At 36.4% G+C, this 23,670-nt stretch overlaps 1 protein-coding gene across 6 annotated transcripts in view; it reads left to right on the forward strand.

Annotated features, from left to right (window-relative positions):
- Window positions 1-1,962: 1,962 nt before the first annotated feature.
- PHF14 (PHD finger protein 14) overlaps window positions 1,963-23,670 on the forward strand; it is a 204,253-nt gene continuing 182,545 nt past the window's right edge. For 5 of the 6 annotated variants that reach the window (XM_065939050.1, XM_065939051.1, XM_065939052.1 and 2 more), the window contains exons 1-4: window positions 1,963-2,151; window positions 2,656-2,766; window positions 11,246-12,018; window positions 17,113-17,257. In XM_065939050.1, coding sequence (XP_065795122.1) covers window position 2,151; window positions 2,656-2,766; window positions 11,246-12,018; window positions 17,113-17,257 — 1,030 coding nt within the window. In that variant the 5' untranslated portion in view covers window positions 1,963-2,150. The remainder of the gene's footprint in view (window positions 2,152-2,655; window positions 2,767-11,245; window positions 12,019-17,112; window positions 17,258-23,670) is intronic. The other variant, XM_065939049.1, reaches the window with a different exon arrangement.

Below are 23,670 nucleotides of genomic sequence, written 5' to 3' on the forward strand. Positions count from 1 at the left end.
TGAGAAAACAAGTGGCTTCCATCTGAGGGGATTTCATGATAACTTCATACTAACTTTATACAAGGAAGTACAAGAAAGATACTGAAACGGAAAGAGTTTACTAAGATTTTACAATTTTGGAATGGAAGTTTCCTCAGTATGATAGAAAGCTTTGAGTGGGTACATAGCAGTGGTGGTTTCGGTCAGGGAACTAAAGGTTCAGAGAGATCAGAGGGTCAGAGACGTTGCATTTCTAGCAGTGACGAAGAACACAGAAATATGAAGTTGTAATAACTACGGTTGTGGTGGAATGTCTTGAGGCACTCGAGGCAGCCCAGCTTTCAGGGAATCTGACTAGTCATCTCTATTCCTCTATTCATCCTGGTCATTTGCTTATGTCCTTTCTTTGGTCTGGAACTTGCGTCTCTTTTTCTCTCTTCTCCAGCCCAGTTCAGACACTATGCCTGGAGCTAAATGAGACTTTTGGACTTAACCTGGTGGTCCAGTGGTTAAGAATTCATTTGCCAGTTCAGGAGACACAGGTTTCATCCCTAGTCTGGGCAGATTCCACATGCCCTGGAGCAACTAAGGCCATGGGCCACAACTACTGAGATCACGCTCTAGAGCCTGCAAACTTCAGCTAGAGAAGCCACTGCAATGAGAAGCCCAAAGACCATGAGAGAGTGGCCTGCTTGCCGCGACTAGAGAAAGGTGTACAACAACGAAGACCCAGCCCAGATAAATAAAATTTTAAAAAGCAAAAAAAAAAAAAAAAAACCAAACCAAACCAAACAGAAAACAAACGTTCTTTGGGAAGACTGCTCTTAGCATGTGTGTTTTTCTCTGGCATCCCCTTTCACAATAGATAGTAAATGTTCACTGACTTATTTGTATCCTCAACTGTATCTTAAGCTCTGACAGGGAAAAGGTAACTTTCTTGCTGAAGGCACAGCCTCTATGTAATCATGCCCTAAATTGCACTAAGTAAGTATTCATTATTTCTTCAAATTTAGTATTATAAAATTCAATTACAGTTCACAAAAGAATTCAACACGTTTTCTTTAAAGAATAAGCGCCCCTACTGTATTGCATGATTTGCTCCTTCTATATTTCATTTACAGTCCTTCCTAACTCTGTATTTCCCTGTGCTACAAACATTACCACTCAATATATATCTGGGAATACATAAACAATCAGCTTTATTCTAATCTTTCTTTCTCCTTGATATAGAAACACGTAAAAAGTATTAATACTGCTCAGATTCTAACATTTTAACATTGTTTTTTAAAAATAGCTACCCTGTATATGAATAAATGTGGCATTTGAAACTGCTGAAGAACTGAAATCCAATTGTACATACTCTCATATTTTTATGGATTTAAAAATTCATCTTAAAAAATAAATTATCTAAGTGTATGCAAAGCACTATATCACATTCACGGAGACACACGCACTGCTCTGTCCTGTCAGAAACACTGACCTACGTATTTGGACTGAGAGCCCAGCATAAGGGATCTGCAGGCAGAGGGTTTGGGAAGGCTCTCTGTTGCCGCTTGGCATTATTCGGCTCCTCTCGGCTCCCCCTCGGCTTTACGTTCGGCTTTATTCGGCTCCGTTCGGCTCCTCCTCTTGGAGACACAGCCGAGGCGACTCGCGCGCACGCGCTCTCAGCTTCTGCTGCTCTTAGGGCCGCTCTCTAGCTCGTGTTTTCACTTCCTTCTCTTCAGAGCTGTATCCGGGTCGTTGTTTTCTCTATTGTCAGGCAACCGGCCTCGGACTGTGCGGATTCTGGGTCTTTTGTTGCTTTTGTTTGCGGGATAATAAAGTTTTTCTCTCCTTTATTTTTTATCTAAGCGTTTTAACGGGGTAAATTAACTCCTCAGGGCTGCCGGGTTGGCCGCGCTGCCTGGGCCGGAGGGCGCCTTTGGCCGGGAGGCGCCAAAGGAAGGCGCTCGAGGGGCCGGGGTCGGTTCTCCTAGGACCGCGGGCCGGGGGGCGGGAGGGGAGCGGCGGGGCTGCACCTGGGGCGCCCCGGTCAGGTCCGCGCCGCCGCCTATTTTTAATAGCATCTTTTGGACTTATTTCCTTGGTCTCAGTCCTCGACCTCGGCGCTGCCTGTGCAATCGCAGCCTCTCCCTAGGTCTCCTCCAAACGACCACCTCGGATTCCTTAGTAAGTGTGTCGGAGGCGTCCGCGGGGAGACTGGTCCATTTCAGCCCTTCAAGAAGTCGGGCCCGGCGGGGGCAGGGCGGGGGCTGGAGAGTCCTGTGGGAAGATGTACCCTCCGCGTAAGCTCCCCCTCCACGATCCGTGGGAATGGACATAGTTTTTTTTATATTCCCTGGGCTTTGCATTTTCTGTTGACTGTTAACGATGTCCTAGTGAGGGATTACAGGGAGCAAGTCTCAGAATCAAGATGTTCAAGAGGGCCAGTTTTGATTTTGGTCGCCCTGGGCTCGTATTTGCTGCGCCTTGGGGCTGAACCTGCCCATGGAGCTGGCCGGCCAGCCCCAATAATCCCACCCCAACCTTCCACCACACCATTTGCTGAGAACTGAATTAAGACAAAGATTTGCACCACCTGCAGGAGGTCATCTGTGCCTTCCTTCAGCACCACAGCTCTTCCTCGCGCTTGGTGGGATTACGAATAACGTTGTAATGTTTTTCTTTTAACAGTGGATCGCAGCTCCAAGAGGAGGCAGGTGAAGCCTTTGGCAGCTTCTCTGCTAGAAGCTCTCGATTATGATAGCTCAGATGACAGTGATTTTAAAGTTGGAGATGCTTCAGGTAAACGTTTATTTCTCGCTTCCCTTTTCCCAGCTCTTTGGAGTTGGGCTGATTTTCAGACGTTGCTTAAAAAGAATGGATTTTAATTAAAATGGCAATATAAAGTTAAAGCACATAAACTTAATTTTGTCCATTTGATTTTCTACATTTCCCTTAGAGCGTATCACTGGATAATGCTAACTACTTCTGTTTTTGTTGCTATTTATCAGATAACTGTCAGAGAAGGATTTATTTCAAAGATGCAGTAATATTGTAAATCACCTATACCTTAATAAAGGCTTCCCTGATAGCTCAGTTGGTAAAGAATCCGCCTGCAATGCAGGAGTTCCTGGTTCCATTCCTGGGTGGGGAAGATCCGCTGCAGAAGATCCACTCCAGTATCCTTGGGCTACCCACTCCAGTATCCTTGGGCTTCTCTTGTGGCTTGGCTGGTAAAGAATCTGTCTGCAATGTGGGAGACCTGGGTTGGATCCCTGGGTTGGGAAGATCCCCTGGAGAAGGGAAAGGCTACCCACTCCAGTATTCTGGCCTAGAGAATTCCATAGTCCATTGTATAGTCCATGGGGTCACAAAGAGTCAGACACGACTGAGCAACTTCAACTTTGATACCTCAGTAAACACCAGACAGAAAGACACAATGTAAAACAAAAAGACACAAAGATGCAGAAGTGTTTACTCTGTTGTTTACTTAAAGATACATTATGCTTCTTTTATGGACAGAGTGAGGAAAAATCTAGAGGTAATCTTAAAGTAGAGTACTGTTCTGAGAGTAATAGGAAACTTGAACCACCCAGGAACAGAGTTTGTCTTTTAAGGTTGCTTGGCACCCTCTGAAAGGAGTTTTGCTTTTTGTCTATTAGCTCCCTTATCAGCGTAGAGTTGACAGAAGTCAAAAGTTGTGCTTTGGTAGGGGCCTTTAAAAATCTGAGTTACAAAGCATGCATGCTTGCTCATTTTATTTTGTGATTTTAAAAATAAACTTTTTAAAAAAGTCATAGGGTAATATACACAACGGAAATCATATAGTAACATTGTACACAATTGAAAAATGGAAAGATATGTTTTTCCTTTTATCTTTTGTTCATTGTAATTCAAGACATATCTACATAAAAAGTTTTCATTGCAGAAATCTGAGAAATACAAATTATGTTTAAATATTTTATGTGAAAAATACAAGTACACATGAACAATAAAAATTAATTCCACTCCTTTTGACAGAAATTTAAATCAAGTGAGAAATTAAAGCCCTTTTGATTTTATCCTTTTAACAGTTTTAAATTATTCTTCTAGAGAATTTTCAGTGCTTAGTCCTATTTCTCTCCTATTTTTTTTTTTTCCTGCCAGATGTGGTAGGAAGGGATGAAATTTGGTTGTGTTGTGTTACTATTTTACTTTTAATAGCATCAACAGGCACAGTTTGCATTGTGATTTACCAACAACTTTCTGTTTCCATAACCTCATTTAATTTTTATAGTAACTTTGGAAGAGATACTATTTTACAGATAACAAGGGCACTGAGTTTAAAGAATTTGCATGAAGCCACTTAGCCTAAATGAATCTGCTCCAGTTCTTAAGATTCTCAACATTTTTAATGCTTTCACTGCTTAGGTCCTGAAAGATGTAGATGTAGTCTTAAATTGAAACTACTGTACTTACTTATCAAGGTGACTAATTGAGGTTACTCCCTGCAATCAAAAGTTGTAAAGTTTATCTTGTTTGATTTTTTTACCCTTTTATTTCTCAGCTCTTTCATCTCTCACTTGGTTTACTGTTGTTTGGTATTTCCAAAGAAGGGGGAAAAAAGGAAGGGAAAGAAGTAAAATCTAAACCTATTTCAGTGCTCTTGTTGAAAACTGTTAGAAAGGAGTATCCTTGGCTAGAATGCAGCTTAGGTTTGTCATGTTGAGACAGTAAACTGACAGAAATGGTTGGGTCTCAGAAATGATGACTTATTAGAATACTGTTAGGGAAAAACTCCAAAGCTTAATTTCTTTTAAGTAGTCCGTAATTAGTTTTATGACAGTAAATTCTGACTTTGCATATAATTTTTCTCATTTTATTTATTGAGATGTACCACTTCTCTTTACAAGGTTTAAAATAATCTAATGATACAAATTACTTTCTTAAAATAATTTTTGGTATCAAGCTAAATAGAGACTCCTCACCTTGTTAAATTTTAATCATGGTTGATGTGAATTATTTGTTATTTGTGAAAGTGGTAGACTGAGTTTTGTTAGGTTGATAATTTTTTTTTTTTTAGTCTTCTAAAGCACTTAAAAATGTATACTTTTGGTTGTCTAGTCTGCTATGCTTGTAATTTCCTTCCTGGGCCCCAAAGGTCACAAATTTATTTGTGCAGCTCTTGTTATCATAACTGAGAGTTTAGTAGAAAATGATTTTTTTTTTTTAAGTGGATGATCGTAGAAATTGACTTGTATTTTCCACTCTTGGTTAAGGTGTATTGTCTCCCATAGCTGAGATACTGGCTTATCTATACTACCAGTGCTTCCTCTTTGAATCCTTTCTCTTCTCTTTGTAAGATAGTTGGACTCTCATAGGAAATAAGACATTTGAGTTATCACTGTTTTTCAAACATATTGAAATTGTGGAATCCCAACCCTACTTAGTAATAGGTGATTAAACTGGAGGTGGAAAGATAGTAACTGAATAGTAATAATCTTTACTAATAGCTAGTAATAATAGTGTTTCTGATCATAGCTTCTTTCAAAGCAGTCTTTAGAAATCTCTACTTCTGGACTTCCCTGGTGGTCTGGTGGTGAAGACTGCCCTTTCAGTGCAGGGGTTGTTGTTTCAGTCTTTGATTGGGGAACTAAGATCCTATATGTTTTGTGGCCAAAAAAAGACCCCCATAAACTTGTTAAAAATGACTAACTCAATAAACTGTTGACTTCCTTCAGATTTAATGTTACAGTGGTGGGCCTCAGTTTTTTAATTGGATTCTATGCCTCAATTTTTTCTGGTATTCATTTTGAATTTTGAAATTCAGCTACAAAACTTTATATTTCTGTCTGGCTTTAAGAATAAATATTGAAATTTCTGAAAACTTATGAAATTTCTGAGAAATTATGCAGATAGTCATAATTTATTTTTATGCTTCTCAGATAAAATAGAAAAAGGTAAAATTCAGAAAAGACCTGCCAATAAAGTTGGCAAGTTATTAGCAAGAGTTAAGTGTTACTAGCTTCTACCTTTAGAAAAGTATGAACTGAAAATAGACCATCTTTTGTTTTATCTCTAATGTGAAAGTAGGAATAAATTTATCATTTTTGATTGAGGACAATCACTAAGTAAATTTTCAAGTTAATCCTAAATAATGTGTAAGCATATCAGATTTATGGTGGTTACCACCAGAAGAACCATATATAAAAATGTTAGCTGGTACCCTATGAAATTAATCAGCTTTATAGGACTAAAGGCAGTTGACTATTGGCAGTTTCATAGTTTGGCTTAAAGTGATTATATCTGAGACTATGACTTAAGACTGGGGATAGGAGACATTTAAGATAGGATTGAATCTGCCTACAGTTCAAGAGTCCTGGGTTAGATCCCAGGGTCGGGAAGATCCCCTGGAGAAGGAAATGGCAACCTGCTCCAGTATTCTTGCCTGGAAAATCTCATGGACAGAAGAGCCTGGTGGGCTACAATCCATGGCGTAGCAAGAGTCAGACACAACTTGGTAACTAAACCACCACATGCAACTGGAATGATATTGAAGATAAATGCATGTGTTACTTTTATTAAACAAGATAAAATAGCAGTGCTGTGTCTCCCCAACCCTTGGCCAAAGTAAGATGGTTAACATTAGCTCTTGAGCCATAGTTAGTTTTGTTGTTGTTTAGTTGTTCAGTTGTATCTGACTTTGTGACCCCATGGACGTTAACCTGCCAGGCTTCTCTGCCCATGGGATTTTCCAGGCAAGAATACTGGGGTGAGTTGCTGTTTCCTTCTCTAGGGGATCTTCCCTACCCAGGGATTGAACCCGCATCTTCTGCATTGGCAGGCAGATTCTTTACCACTGATCCACCAGGGAAGCCCATAGTTAGTTTGGTTGGTCCAAATTGCCAGAAAACAATTTAACCAATAGATTGAAACTAGATTTTGCCTTTGTAGTATTTTCTGCTTAACTGACTTTGGCTAATGAGCAGATCTGGTTTTTCATTAACCAGCTGTTGTTTTGCTTAAAAATTCTTTGCTGGATGTTATGGTGAATTCACAAAGAAATAATGATAATACTGGAATGATTAAATCCAAAGCAGATAGATGTTATAAGGCATGATCTAGTTCCAGTCTTTCAAAGGAGATGGGATTACTTTAGACTGGCTTGATTTAGAATGATTCATTGAAGAGATGAGAGTTGAACTAGGATGTAAAAGAGTCCCAACCTAGGTGAGGGAAACATGAGGTGTTATGGAGGATGGTAAATGTCATTTATATATGGAGATCAGAATTTGAATAAAAGAACTGTGGGAGAGATGAGCCTGGGAAAATAGAATGAGGCCAAATTGAGGTCTTACATGTCAGACCAGGGTCCGTAATCTCAGCAACACTGGCATTTTGTTTTGGTTAATTCTTTGTTGTGGAGGCTGTCCTTTGTATTGGAGGATATTTAGCAGCATCTCTGTCTTCTACTAACTGCCATTAACATCTACCCTTCCTAACTCCTACCCCAGCCCTGCCCTTTCGTGGCAACCATTATGTCTAGACATTGCCAAATGTTTTCTGTGGGACAAAATTGTACCCACTTGAGTACCACTGGTCTAGATTTACCCAGAAAATATAAAGTGACACAACTGGAACTAGAGTAAGCAGTAGAAGATGAGTTGTGTTGACTGACTTTTAAAAAGAGATATACTAGATTAGCTTACAGTGTCCCCAGGATGATAGCTGAATAGCTACTAGACTGGTGATGTGTCAGTTATCTGTTGTATATGTGTATAATCCTAATTATTGTTACACCAGCTCAGTAAACAGAATAGTTAAATAATTAGGATTGATGACCAAAGTTGATTCTTTATATTGCAAAGCTATCGTAAAACTGAATTAAGTCATTCTGATTTAATTACTTAATATTTATTAACTGATTCTATTATTTAATATTTATCACGGGGAAAACTTAAGCATTTAATATTGAAGGGATTCTTTAAGGTTGACTTCTAATTTCTTTAACTGTAAAACATTTAACTGTCTGTTCATGGAAATAGCTGTTGCTTGGAGAGGTTTTGATATATTGTATTTGAGAAAGGTTACCATTAATTTAACTGACTAGGAGGTAGGGATTTCAATTTTAAAGATTTTTTTTCTCAAATTTTTTATTGTAGAATTAGAATTAATTCTATTCTTATGTCCACAATAGCTGTATTTGAAATATCTGGTTTATTTCTCTAGTCTCTAGTCTATTATTAATTTCTTCTTTTTTTTTAATGCTTGTAAGAGTGATGGATTTGGAACATTGTTTGAATTTATAGGAATAGGAAATTTTTCATTGCAGTCTACAAAAATACAATTATAGATAGCCCAGGACTCTTATTTTTCTCATTGTCATTATTACTAAGTAATGCCTGTGACTAAATATTGTTTGTCTCCACCCCCCAAGTGCATATTTACCAAAAAGAAGTTACGACTAATCAGTTGAAGTTATTTTTCAGAAATCAGAGAAAAGTAAAATTTGATAATTTCTGATCCCCTGCATTTGGAATATGGCTAATGTGTTATATTTGGAGAATGGACGGTTGGGTAAGCTACTAGGATTGGAATTTGTGGGAAAATCTCAGAGTCTTCTAATAATGTTAACAAATATAAAACATTTAACTAATCTATTTAAGATTCTGCTTTCTATTCAGGCATGATAACACAAAAACAGATTCAAAGAGTACTTTTAAAAATAATTTATTGGCATTGGCAAAACAACCAAAACAAAATTGCAGAAATTCTTGACATTTTGTAAAATTTCCAAGTAATGTTTACCAAAGTTGAAGCAGTCTTGGTTTTGATCAGGAGCCCACCTTTGTGCCCCACTTGATCATTTTTTTCTATCTACTATTATGTGTTTACTGGTAAAAGTTATTAGGAGTACTTTTTAATTAAGAAAAAATTCTACCAGGTTAATCCAGAAGAAAAGTACCTTTTCTCTATTTCCCAGCTTTCTTAATTATAATTAATTATATTTACTTATAATTAATTATAATTAATCTGCATTGCTTGCAGGATGTTCTAGTTTTCTTTAGTCAGTATGCACAAAGATCCGTCTTTGCCTCCGAAGCATTTGGTTAACTCTGCTTATTATTTATTATATCTTTATCTGAAAATGAGCTTCACTGGTGGCTCAGAAGGTCAAGAATCTGCCTGAAATGCAGGAGACCTGGGTTTGATCCCTGGGTCAGGAAGATCCCTGGAGAAGGGAATGGCTAGTATTCTTGCCTAGAGAATCTCATGGACAGAGGAGCCTGGTGGGCTACAATCCATGGGGTCGCAGAGTTGGACGCTACTGAGCAACTTTCACTTTACTTTCACTTTTATCTAAAATTACCTAGGAACTATTTTTTTTTTTTTAACCAGAGGTATTTTTTCTTGGTAGTTTGAGTCTAATAGTTGTGAGTGGTATGAAAAGATCACCATTTTTTTCTTTAATGATTTGTAGAGCTGTTGGACTTTCCCTATTTTTAAGTGATACTGGGTTCACACTCTTAAAATTTTTCACAAATTCAAAGATATTTCCTATGTTTGACATAAACTTATTTGATGATAAATCTGACTGGAACTGATAGGAGTTTATTTGTAGGGTTTACTTATCATACTTGTAAATCTTCATACTTTTCACTGCAGAAAGAATGTGTTTGATTATCGCATAGTACCATAGACCCCACTGGCGGTGTTAGTGTAATATATTGTGCATGCAGATCTACGTTTGCAGAATCTGAAAAAAAAAAATCTAAATTCTGGAACACATCTGACTCCAAAAGTTTCAAACAAAGGATTGTTGGCTTACATGATACTACTCTTGTGGCCTTTACAAGATTGTTCAGGTTGAGAATGCTTTCTTCACTGCAGTCCTGAATGAGATATAGGCACTGTATGATAATCCTGAGATGGACAGTGCTTTTACAGGCTCACTCAGCATCGACTAAATGTTAGTCTGTGTTTTTTATGTGATTTAACTTTTAGGATTTTTCTTCATCAGCTGTTTGTAAAGGATTTCTGAGATGTTTTAGAAACCAGATACTAATAACAGATAACTTTCTTTACTTTGAACGCCCAGGTAATTATAGAGGCTAATGCTGGTTGAGTTAACAAAAATTAAAATGGTGTGAAACTATGAATTTTTTCCATGATTTTATGATTACCCTTTTCTTAGTTATAGGTACAAAATATTCATCACCCTACAGATTTTACTATTGATGTTGACTGCGACCTGATTATTGACTGGTTTGTTTCCTATTTCTTCCTGCTCTCCTTCCACAAATATTTTAGATTCTTATTTATTTAATTATATGTAAAGAGGCTTGGAATGCTACTGAATACTGTTGGTCTAAAAGGGTGTGGACTGCCCTAGGCGGGAATGGATAGCACTTGCTAGGAAGCTTGTGGTCCTGCATGAACTCTTAATATCCTCAGCCTATCTTTTTAGTGACAACTGTGCTTGCTCTTGCCTAAGACGGATTAGTTTTTAAAAAATGCACTAATTTCTTCCAATCTAGGGACTCTAGTAGTTAATGCCTAGAACCTTTGGAAGTTTAGGTGACTTTTTTTTTTTTTTTAGGTGACTCTTTTGTTGTTATGAACAGTATCCTAATAAGCAGAAAAATTTGATAACTTAAATCTTGCAGCCTCCATTTTCTGTGCCATTGCTATTGTCTGTTTTTCCCTTGTGTATTTGGTGCTGCTAAATTTGATTGGTATATTAGAGATATGGTACAGGCTGACTGTCATAAATAGGTGGGTTCACTTTTGCTAGGTAAAGAATGAGGTAAATGAAACAGGTTTTTTTTTTTGGGGTCAGATTTTTCTTGCTCTGAATGTGACTTCACGCTTGCCAGTCCATGTAATTTATGAAAGAAAGATGTAAGAGAAGAAGAATGTAATCTGTATTATAAAGTTAAAATCAAGTGCTCAATTTAAAAAGAAGCACATTTACTTTTAGGAAAAAAAAATGCCTCTAAAGTACCAAGTATAGTGTGAGATGTATGACACAAAATAGTGGTCCTCATTTTAGAGTATGTTTTAATTTAGAGTTACATATATTCATCGTCATTAGTGCTATACTAAACTAGAATCATTATATCAACTTCATTGATTTATTATTTAATCAGGTTGGGAATGTCTACCATTCTTTGACTTAAATTTGTTTATATTGTTTTGCAAGTTATTCACAAATTTTGGTGGTTTCATTTGTGTCAGCGTTGTGTGTGTGTGTGTGTATGTATATACATATGTGTGGTTTTTTTTCTCATATTTTCAACAGATTCTGAAGGGAGTGGTAATGGAAGTGAAGATCCTTCAAAGGACAGTGGAGAAGGTTCCTGTAGTGATTCTGAAGAAAATATTTTAGAGGAAGAACTGAATGAAGACATTAAAGTAAAAGAAGAACAACTTAAAAATTCTGCAGAGGAAGAAGCACTGTCATCAGAAAAACAGTTAATTAAGGTGGAAAAGAAAGAGGAAGAAGAGAATGGAGAAAGACCTAAAAAGAAAAAGGAAAAAGAGAAGGAGAGAGAAAAGGAAAAAGAGAAAGAGAAGGAGAAAGATAAAGCAACAGTATCTGATAATGTGGCTGCTGCTGCTGCTTCCACCACGCCAGCCACAAGTCCTCCTGCTGCTAACACATGTCCTTCAGTCCCCACTACCACAACTACTGAGGAGCAAGTCAGCGAGCCAAAAAAGTGGAACCTTCGTCGGAACCGACCACTTTTGGACTTTGTATCCATGGAAGAGCTGAATGACATGGATGACTATGACAGTGAAGATGACAATGATTGGCGGCCCACTGTAGTAAAAAGAAAGGGAAGGTCTGCATCTCAGAAGGAAGGAAGTGATGGAGACAATGAGGATGATGAAGATGAGGGGAGTGGGAGTGATGAGGATGAGAATGATGAAGGCCACGATGAAGCTCATAGCAGTCCTGCCAGTGAAGGGGGCTGCAAGAAGAAGAAGAGTAAAGTTCTTAGCAGAAACAGTGCTGATGATGAGGAACTGACCAATGATAGCCTGACACTATCTCAGAGCAAGAGTAATGAGGTAGATCAACCCAATTTTTATGATATCTGTCTGTCTGGGGAAAAGGGAATTCTTCTCTAAACCATTCTACCCATTATATTAAATGGCTTCCTTGAAATCCTGTTCTTAGACAGCTGTGGGAGTTAATGAGCACCCTAACTGTAACATTTATTCATTTGGTCAGCCCACTTTTATTATCTCCTATTTGTCACCGTCCTCAAGGAGCTCATAATCACCGTTCTCAAGGAGCTCAGTCTATACTTAAATATTTTTATGTCCATACCCTTGGGAAATGGTAGTTTTTTCCATTTTCTATCCCCTCAGTCCATTGTTCATTGGCCTGCTAAATGGTTCTGAGTGGGTTATGAAAACAAAGATCACCTTTCTTTCAACTTAGTTGTATCCATATCTGCATAAAAATTTAGAGTACTTTTAAGAGTACTTTCAAGTAGAGCAACAAAGAATTTAATTGTCTCAGGCTTTTAGAGATTCATTTTAAAGGTAATTCCTTTTTCAGTTGTAGCACCCTCCTGAATAGTCACCAGATCATTGCTTTAGGTGTGTGGAAGTAAATACAAATTATATATTTATATATGTTTAGTGAATAAGTTCTCTCTACAAAAAAATGAAAACAAACATTCTATGCTAAAACAAACATTACTATCATAAAAACTACAATAATGACTCAGTTCTTCCACTTGAAGTTCTACTACTGAAAGTTAGGTTTATCCATTGGGCCCAAGATGCAACATTCAAGACTCTTCAAACACATTTGTATCTCTTTGTCTGTGTGTTTATGTATATGTTTTTCTTCAAAAGAAAGACTGAATTGTTGTCTTACATGTAGATGTATCTGTTACATCACATGAAAGAACTATAATGATTGTCTGTCATTCCATTAATGTGTTGATAGTCATGAAAATTCACTTCTTTAACAAGCACTTGTTTTTTGTTTTTTTATGTTATTGAAGTAGATTAAATTGATAGAAAGATTTTCCTTTTATGCTATTTGTTCTTTTACATTTCTTCTGTTTACAAGTTTTACATAACAGTGATTTTCTATTTTAAGTTTCATTTAACAGTCTATTTCTAATTTAAGGAAACAGAAGTATGGAAAATCCAGTTGTTCATAATTGATTTAAGCATGTATCCAGTTTCTTTTATAGCACTTTATGCTAGTCTATATCTCCTGACTAAGTTTACCTTTGGCAGTATCACTTTCTTCATTTTTATTAGCATGACAGTCACACAAGGAGGCTGGCTAGTGACAGGGGCAGTATGAATTGGATTTATGCTTAGGTGTGAGGGAATGTCTAGAAATTTACTATGTAAAATCTGTGTAAATTATCCAGTTGTTAATAATCTGTACTATATAACATATTGCTTGAGAGATTGTAGACTATATTTTATGATACATATAAAGGTGATATGTGCTGTTTAATTTTTTTCTACTAAACAGAAGAGATTCTGGTAAATAATGGGGCTTTATTTAGGTTAATAGTCCCTAAGGAATGAGATTCCAGAGCATTTCTTGGATGAGTGCGCTTTGATAAAGTTGTCAAGAAAGTTCTTCTTATAGTAACTAAATTAATTCTTTTTGTGTTAATTTATGTTAATTTTCCTTTTGCTCCACTCTGTATAGAAATATAGAAGAATTTATGGAAGATTAATTTTCCCTCAATAATATTCTACCTGAAAGCTTGATAACTGTTTTTTTCCAAGACTGTTTTTCAAACTCCTCCATTATTTTTGATGATTCTGGTTCTACATAAATGCCATTCAAATTAATGTTAAATTTTAATAGAAAACTAATAAATTCAGTTTATGTTTCTAAATTTCCTATTTGTATAATATTGATTTTGTAAAAAGTTGATTAAAAATAATCCTTGTTGTCTGACCAGTGTTTGAATTTTAATATTCCTGGTTAATTTAAGTAGTGATACCTTGTCAAGCATTCATTAGTTAATAGGTATATATCCAATTATATTTGAAATTTTATTTTTCTATGCTTTTACTTTGTTTCAAATACTACTTTGTAGTAGAGATGGCTGAAAATATAGTTTTAGAATACGTAATAGAATTGTATTTAGCTTGTACGCAGGCAGATTTTTCTTCTTGGCTTCTGTCAGATGCATTTTTAGGACTGTGATATTGGGTATTATGTAAATGAGGCCTATGAACTTTCATAATTTTGAAATTTTTTAGGGGAATTTGACATTCTTTTTGAGTGGAGGCCTTTTATAATTATTAGCTCTTAATGGTCTTACTATGTGTATGCTGTAGGCCTTGAAATGCTCTAGAGTAGTGATTCTCAAACTTTTTGGTTCAGGATACCTTTATACTCTTAAAAATTGAGGACCATAATTATTATTTATATATGTTATATCTTTTGATATTTTCCATTTACAATTAAAACTCAGAAATTTTAAAAAACGAAATGTAAAGAAGCATAGAAGTTGTTGGATTGGTGACACCATCCCATGTCATGTAACTTCTGGAAATCTTCATCATACACCCTTGAGAGTGAACAGGCAAACATCCATAGTATTTACCTGTTAGAACCCCTGAGATAGAGTTCCCTAGGCCACAACTTGAGAACTCCTGTTCTAGAATTGGGCATTAGATAACCTGCATTTTCTTCACATGGGCATATCTTTTGTCAGTGGCATTGTGGCATTTTTTTGAATTTAAGTGCAATCTGAGCAGTACTTTTGGAATATGGTTACATGTCATTTTCATCCTTTTATTTTGAAGTTTCTGAGATTCACTAAGGTTATCTTACCTTTTAGTTTTCTGAAGTAAGTTTTTTTGGGGGAGGGCTGTATAGTATATTTAGATAATGGTTCCCGGACTTTGAAAGAAGCACTTTGGGTGAGAATTAATATATGATAGAAAATCATCTTAGTAGAACTTTTCAGGTGTTTTTTTTTTTTTCCCCTCTTACCAGGCTCTGTTATGTTAAATGGATTAGATGTCTTACTGTGTGAAGAGATTGTTGTCATCTGAATTTTCCTAATTTTGCCTATTTCTGTCTCTTTGTATTTAATTTTTAGTAAGAGTCTGCAATGATGGGTATCAGCCAGACTTGCTAGTTAACTTTGTTTTTCCTGCCTCTATATGATAACATGTGTAGAGAGAAAATGGAATAGAGATATAATTAAGACATTTACTTTTTTTCCTGAGCAAAATGGACAAACAGGAAAATAATACAATTAGAGCTACTACCTATTGATGTTCGTTTTTCTGATCCTTAGACATTTACTTATTTCCTACATGGGTAAATCTTTTTTCAAGGGCTAATTAGTTATTGTAATTCCACCAGAGAAATACAGGCAGAGTGCATTAACATGAGTAGCTTCTCAGTCATCAAACTCTGGTCATTTGCTCACTGTTTTTTTGGTCTATTATTTTTTTAATCTGGATGTGGTATTCTTTAAAAAAAAAAAAGGCTTTACCATAGGAAAATATTTAAACTAGCAGTGCTTATTGAGGCTTATAACTTTCCTTTTGGGATTCAAGGAAGATTCCCAGTGTAGTAACTGGTCAGCTCATATTTCTGTTTTTGGACCATCTTCAAAGTACAGAAGAAAGGAGAATGGGAATGATCATTTATTGAATACCTAGTATGTATCAGGAACATTTTTGCCATGTTTTCTTGTTAATTCTTACAAGAATCTGATGAGGTAGGTATTATTTTTGTCATACCATTTTACAGGTGAGAAAGCTTCAGCTTTGAAATTTGGGGATGAAAATCTGGGCAGATTTTTGTTTTGCTCACTGTACTGAAGTACTTTAAAACATGAGTTTTCTTTTTAGGAAATTTTAACCTTATTTGCTAGCCACATGCAACGCCCCAGACTACTTTGGTTTTATAACAAAAGGAGTGAAGTAGAGAATTTTAAAGTGCTAGAATTCTCAAGAGAAATGACATTGCCTCCTTGTTAACTTTTGCATTATTTTCTGTTTTTTTGTCTAGGTCAGCTGCAAGTTTAGATTAATTACACAGGAAATATCTTGAAAGAATGTTATTAATTGTGACAGTCGTGTCATTCAGATGTTATTTACAAATTGCTGTTGAAATTGCTCTAAATGTTACCTGTGGATATTGGTCAGTTTAAAAGAATATAGAAATATAAAAATGTTAACATGAAATAATATATTTAGTGAATGTGTGATATGGAACTAATTTATTTTGTTTCTGAATATGGTTAGGTTCTTAAATGAAAATATATAGACTCAGATGCTATCTTTTATTACATGTAATGCTAAATTCAGTGCATTAAATAGCAGATATCATTATATTGTTAATTTGTATTTAAAGTTTAAATTCATAATGCAGAAAGTTTAAATTAAATGGGGCACCCTCTTCCTTTTTTTTTTTTTTAATATTCCTGAATGCATTTTCCTTTCTTCTTTTATATTTCAATTAACTAGGTGTTCACTAGGTATTTCTTGACAAAAGGCTAATAGAGTTGTCTGACTCTTCTAGAAGTCAGTCTGGATCCTTTTTTAGATTATTTTCTGTACCTGTATACACCAATTTCCAATGCAGACTTTCATGGATCTATCATCCAGCAGTTTGATGACTCTGAAAATTCTAGATTCCCCACCACTAAAGGAATTTAGTCTGTAGCTATGCCATCACATACATATTTGCCTATATGTTATCTCGAATTGATTTTCTTTTTATTATTTAATATGTGTGTGTCTTGTCTCCCTTAGGATTATAAGCTTGCTAAGTGTAGGAACCGTTCTTACATTTTTTAAGACTCATATAGAATTAGTGATTACTTGTGGGTTAATTTTACCTTTCTCTGAGTTTCAGGGGTCAGGCTATATTCAGAATGGCAAAGCAGATGAAGAGTTGTTGGTTACAAGCTTGGTTTTATATTTATTTGGGAAGAGAGAATATGGAACTTGGAGAGAAGTAAAAAATTAGAGGGTTCTTAGAGGGTCCTTTAACAAAGAGAGATACTTCTCAAATGTGGCGCACTTGGGAATTACTAAAATAATGGAGTATGCAGCATAATTTTGGAAATGCACAAAATGATTTAAGATGAGAATTTTATTAAAATTACCTTTTAAATATATGATTTTCTGATATTTTATTATTAGGACTCGCTGATTCTTGAGAAGAGTCAAAACTGGAGTTCTCAGAAAATGGACCATATTCTGATTTGCTGTGTTTGTCTTGGAGATAATAGTGAGGATGCCGATGAAATAATTCAGTGCGACAATTGTGGCATTACAGTTCATGAAGGTAATTTTGCTTTGTTTTGTTTCCTTTTAGAAATGGCTGGTTGACACTGCATTTGTATAAGTAATACCAGCTATTTTACATATGTACTATACTAAGTTTTCTATAATATTTTATGATATTTAACCTGCAATAAGACATACTAAATTTTCAAATTATGATGGGTATTATTTTTTCAGATTAGGTTCATTTAAAATATGTTTTAAAATAATCAAAATAGATTATTACTTTACATAAATCATTATTTCTTTGAAGGTCAGTACTATGATATTTTCTTTTATGGCATTATTTCTAGTTTTTAACTGAAATTTAGGTATAGGAAAAAATCTAATATGTTCGTTTAGTAGAGTGCATTCTTGAAAAATGTACAGTTGGGTCTAGTGGTATATAGTTTCTTCTTTCATAGTTATAATTTTTAAGTTGAAAGAGGAATTTGTAGAGATCATCTTTTAGAATCTGAAATAGGAGCCATTGTAATACATTGAAAGTATTTTTCCTGATTATGAGTTTTGACCCTTTTAAGTATAATTTTTGTTGTATTTTATTTAAAATGTTTTATTTTGGCATAATTTCTGACTTGTGAATTTCTGTATGCTCTTCACTAAGATTTGCCAGATGGTGATGTTTATCTATATATGTTTTATCTTCTGTCATATAAAAAATTTTCCCTCACCTCTCTGAGAGTAAACTGTAGACAAAATGTTCAGCTCTACCTCTAGTGCCTTATTGTGTATTTCTTAAGAACAAAGATCAAGGACATGCATTCTCTTACAAAGTCACATAATTATCAAAGTCAGGAAATCACCATTGGTAGAACACTGTTATCTAGTCTATGACTATATTCACATTTTGCCAATCATCCTGATGATGTTGATTCTAGCAAAAGAAAATCCAGGATTATAAACTGGATTCAGTTGTCATATCTATTTAGTTTCCTTTAATCTAGAACACATGTTGAGTCTTTGTGTTTCATGCTGTTGACATTTTTGAAGAATGCAGGCCAGTTCTCTGATAGGATGTCCTCAATATTGTGATTTTCTTATGTTTTCTCCTGATTCGGTTCAGGTGCTAACCTGATGCGTTTGGCAGAAGTGCCTCAGAAGTTATCTTGTGCTTCCAATGTATTAGGAAGCATGTAATGTTTATTTGTCCAGTTACTGATGATGTTATTTTGATCACTTGGTAGTAAAGTTATTTTTTTTCCGCTGTCAGTTAATTTTTTCTTATCAGAGTCATGACTACTACAAAACAGTGTTTCTGTGGCCTTGCCCTTACCTGCCTTTCTGGTATTGCCTCCTCCTCCCAAATAGTTGTGGGTGTCTGGTGGACTTGTGAGACCTATGGGACCTGGACTTCTTTAACCTGTCCTCTTGCCTTCATATGAAGCTCCTCACCCTTGCTGCTAAGACTCACTGTGGGAATGTCTCCTGTTGCTGTTATTTATTCTTTTTTTTTTTTTTCAGTAGTGTTTGTTAAGAACCTTCTGAGTGCTAGGCATTCTGTAGGTTTCAGGCATATAAAATAAACAGAATATAGACAATGCTGACTTCGTGGAGCTTAATGTATAGTAAGAGAAATGAAAATATAATACAGTAATATATGTCAGGTGGTGGTCTGGACTGTGGGGAAAAATAAAACAGGAAATGGAATATTAGGAATGCTATGAATGGGGGTTGTTGAGTGGGCAGGTGGAATTTTCTATTTATTAAAGCTTATAAGGAAAATCCTCTCTGATAAGGTGATCTCTGAGCAGTGACCTGAAGCATGTGAGTAAGCAAGTCATGTGAATATCTGGGGAAAGAGCACTCCAGAGTGAGGGAGGAGTGTGTGTAAAGATGTTGCAGTAGGAGCGTGTCCAGAGTGTTTGTGTGATGACGTGGAGGTTAGTGTGGCTGGAACTGAGGGCGTGAGCTGCTTAGTGGGGGAGGCAGAGATGGGGGCAAACCAGGTGGGGCCTTGTAGGTCATAGATCTCAGGTTATACTGAGATGGATATGGGAAGACCTAGGTGAACTTCAAGCAGAGGATCAGTATGATATGATTTATGTTTTGGAAGAACCACTGCTGGGTTGAGAGCAGACTGAAGTGTGTCTAAAGTGGGATTTAGGGAGACCATTTTGGAGACCATAGCAATGATCCAAGAGAGGAATAGGTTTACAGGTGGATAGTAAAAGTTTGGTTTTTTAAACTTTTACAGTTGAGGTAAGATACAGGGGCTGGTGAGGTGAATTTGGGACTGATCAGCCTGCGGATGTTATTTAAAACTGGGAGCCTGAATGTGCTTTCTAGGGAATAGTATAGTGCTTTGAGCAATTCAAGAGGAGTTGAGGAGCACAGGGCCAGTGAGATGGGAGAAGAGCCTTGAGTAGTGACCTGGAGTAATGGAAAGTTTTCAAAATAGATTGTAACTGTCAAATACCATTTTTAGAGTAAGATGAAGCCTGTCTTATGGGAAATGACCCTAATGCTTGGTAAACTCCAAGTCATTACCAGGCAAGTCATCCCAAAGTTTATGGGAAACAAGGCTTACAGACAAAATGCTTACATCACATGGTTTATTAAATAAATGTAAAATACATAGAAGCAAGGGGGGAAATATGGGTTTAGTTAACGTGGTATGTACTGTCAATTCTGCTACATTGTTCACACAGGACCAACCTTAGTCAAATGTAGGAGGGGACATTCCAAGAATATTAATACTGGGAGCCATCTTAGGGGCTGCCTACCACAGATGCAGAGATGCTAGTGTGTGGATGGGAGGGACCAGTGGAAATGGAAAGTTAGCAGTTGATGATGTCAGGAAAAAAAGAGGAACAGTTGCTGGAGCAAGCCCTTTGAGTACAAGGCTAGAAATGATAGGATCCAACACAAGGGAAGAGATTTAATAGATAAAAGTTGGCATAGTAACTGGAGGGAAAAGAGAATATGTGGATAGAGAGGCAGGTAGGATATTGGATGTGGTGGTTAGAATGTGTGAAATTGAATGCTTATTTTCTCAGTGAAATAGGAAGCAGCCATTAGCAGAGTATAGAGGTGGGGAGATGTTGGAGATTTGAGGAGTGAGAGGTTGATATAAAATAGTTGTTTGGGGGAGTAAATGGATTAGGGAAATACATGTGTAATATTGTGTGTGTGTGTATACATACATATATATGTATATTCACCCATGTTATATGTTGTGTGTGTATAATATATGTGTGTGTATACTACCAGACAGCAATAAGGGACTACTTGAGCTTAGTGGTAGTGATGATAACCTTAGACCAGGCAAGATGGTTGTGTGTATGAGTTCTTTTTTTTCTCCAAGAGTGGTCCAGATTTCCTGGAGAAGCTGCAGAGTAGGTGAACACCGAAAGTAGCGCTGCGCCGCCGCTGGTTGGTGTGCGGGTCGCCGCGGATGGCCACAGGCGTGTTACCACTGCCTGCGCTCACGGCTCTCAGTGCTGCTGTGAGATGCAGGCGTGACTAGCACTGTTACTGTTACTGACTGTTCATCATGCTGAGGGGACTGCCTCTGCTTCATAGGTCATGGTTTTGACCATGGATATGATATTTATGGCTAGCACAATGGTTTTAAGAAATTAAATTGATTGTTAGCATTTAAAAACTGAAGATTTTATTTTATGTATTTTGGAATTTGAACTTCTCTTGAAGTTCTGACAGCAGTTGGTTTTCACTTTTATGGTAACAGTCTCCTGGAGTTGAATAGGGCTGATGAAGCCTTTAATCTTCAGTTTACCACTCTCTTCTATTAAATCCCTTACTCATGTTTGATAGTTGCCTGGTCCTTAGAAATGTTTGAATGTATTTGAGGGTGATGCCTCTTGCTGCTGGTAGTCTGCTATCGCCTTGTGGTCTCAATGTCCCACAGCTATGGTAGTAAAGCAACTCTTTTGCTATAGCTGCTTACTTTTGGACTCAAGTCTGCATCTCCTGGGGACTACCACCTTGTACAAATCACAGTGAACTCTCCCTTCTGACCTTTTATTTATTTATTGAAGTATAGTTGCTTTATAATATTATTAATTTCAGATGTAAAAAATATTGATTCAGTATTTTATAGACTATAATCCATTTAAAGTTATTACAAAATAGTGGCTATATTTAGTGACTGTACTGTACAGTGAATCCTTGTTACTTATTTATTTTATGTATAGTAGCTTGTATGTCTTATTCCCTTGCTTATCTGGCCCCTCCCACTTTTCCTCTCCCTGCTGGTAGCCATGAGTTTGTTCTCTGTATATTGAGTGTATTTCTGTTTTGCTATATGCATTTGTTTATTTTTTTCAGATTTCACATATAAGTGATAATATAGAGTGTTTCTCTTTTTCCATAACACTTATTCCCATACACTTAGTACTCTCTAGGTCCATCCACGTTGTTGCAAATAGCAGAATTTCATTCTTTTAAATGGCTGAGTAATATTCTGTTGTGTATACCAGATCTGTATCAGTTCATCTGTTGATGTACTTTTAGGTTGCTTCCATATCTTGGCTATTGTAAATAATGCTGCTATGAACATTGGGGTGCATGTATCTTTCCTAGTTTGTTTTTGTTTTCTTTGGGTGTATCCCAGTGGTGGAATTGCTGGACCGTATGGTAGTTTAGTTTTTTGAGGAACATCCATACTGTCTTCTATAGTGGCTGGCCGTGCCAATTTACCATGCCACCAACAGTGTACAAGAATTCCATTTTCTCCACATACTCACCAACATTTTTATTCCTTTTTAACTTTTAATTCTGTATTCCTCTAAAACAAGGTCAGCAGCCTGTCAGAAGTAAAGTTTTAGTCCTTTGCTTATTTTTCTGAATAGGAACTTTTATGGCTAGTTAATTATTTTAGTTTTTAAGGTCTTTCTCACTGTACACTTGAACTGTTGCTGCATCCAAAGTAAATAAGGTTTAAAGTTAAATGAAAATGTCACTTTTACCTATTTCAGTAGTTTTTTTAAAAAATTGTGTTACTCAAAAAGTGTGGTCCACAGATCACAGCATTAACTGGTAGCATCTGTATCACCTGGACATTTGTTAGAAAAGCATAATCACAGGCCAAGTTGCTAACCTTCTAAATCAGAATCTGTATTATGGCGGATCCCAGGGTGTTTCATGTGAACATTAAGTCATGAGTTCCATTGATAATATGAAGGAGTGGCTCGGTAAGGCTTACCAGGGTACCTACACTTCATTATTTTTAAGACTACCATCGGTTACATTTAACACCAGCTTATTCAGAAGGATAGAGGAGGGAAAACACAGCTTGCCAATAAAGCAGCCTCATGCTTTTCTCGTTTGAGTCTTTGTAGTCGTCCCTAAAGCAAACAGCTCACATAGTGGGAGGTAACATCTCATGTGCGTACACTTACAGAAACATATTTTTCAAAAAGATGGTCAATAATATGCAAACTCCTCTTGTACCCTCTATACCTCTGTTATCACACTGGTCCTGTCCTCTGCTCTCCGCTCCTCCTACCATCCAGGATACATTCATGTACCATGCGCTGTGTTTTGTGTCCTGTCAGTCTCTTAATCTAAAACAAGTTTCTGTCTTTTTGTATCATTTATATTGATGTGTTGAAGGATCAAAGCATTTTTAAAATGTTGTGTAGAGTATCCCTTAATCTGGATTTGTTTTATTGTTTCCTTTGGATTAGATTCAATTTAAACTTTTTTTTTTTGGTATGAGTGCTGTGATGATGTTTCACATCCAGAGCATTTAATGCCAATTTATTGCATTGTTGGTGATGTGTTAAAGTAGTGTCATCCAAGCCTCTCCATTTTAAAGCTATACTTTTCTCTTTATAATTAATGAATACCTATAAGGTAATGACCTTGAGACTTTATAATATCCTATTGCCTAACAGCCTTATGGAGAAGGCAATGGCAACCCACTCTGGTTCTCTTGCCTGGAGAATCCCAGGGACGGCGGAGCCTGGTGGGCTGCTCGCTATGGGGTCGCAGAGTCAGACACGACTGACGTGAGTTAGCAGCAGCAGCAGCAGCAACAGCCTTTTGCTTAGTGGTTTTAGCATCATTGACAGAGCCAGTTATTATGCATGTGGTTGCAGAATGGGGATTTTCTATCATACTCTCTACATTTATTAGGCAACTCTTGTTTTGTAAAGAACTTCTCCCTTTTTATCCTTTTTCACTTTTACTGTGGTCTCATTATCATCTATAACCTGTTTACTCTGATACTTAAATTGTCCAAATTTTACCAGTGAGAGCCCCTTCTGTCAGGCTCTTAACGTACACACAGGTGTGCAACATGTGTTTGCATGTTTGCACAGTCCCCACCTTGCAATAAATAAGTAGATAAATTCCATGAGATTCCCCTTCCATGACTTACTTTATTTTACGCATTCCTTAATCTTGAGATTCTTTTCATATGAGTTACGTATGGGATATGTTACTATTTTT

This window comes from Muntiacus reevesi, chromosome 6, assembly GCF_963930625.1.
Source record: "Muntiacus reevesi chromosome 6, mMunRee1.1, whole genome shotgun sequence".
Taxonomy (NCBI): Eukaryota; Metazoa; Chordata; class Mammalia; order Artiodactyla; family Cervidae; genus Muntiacus; species Muntiacus reevesi.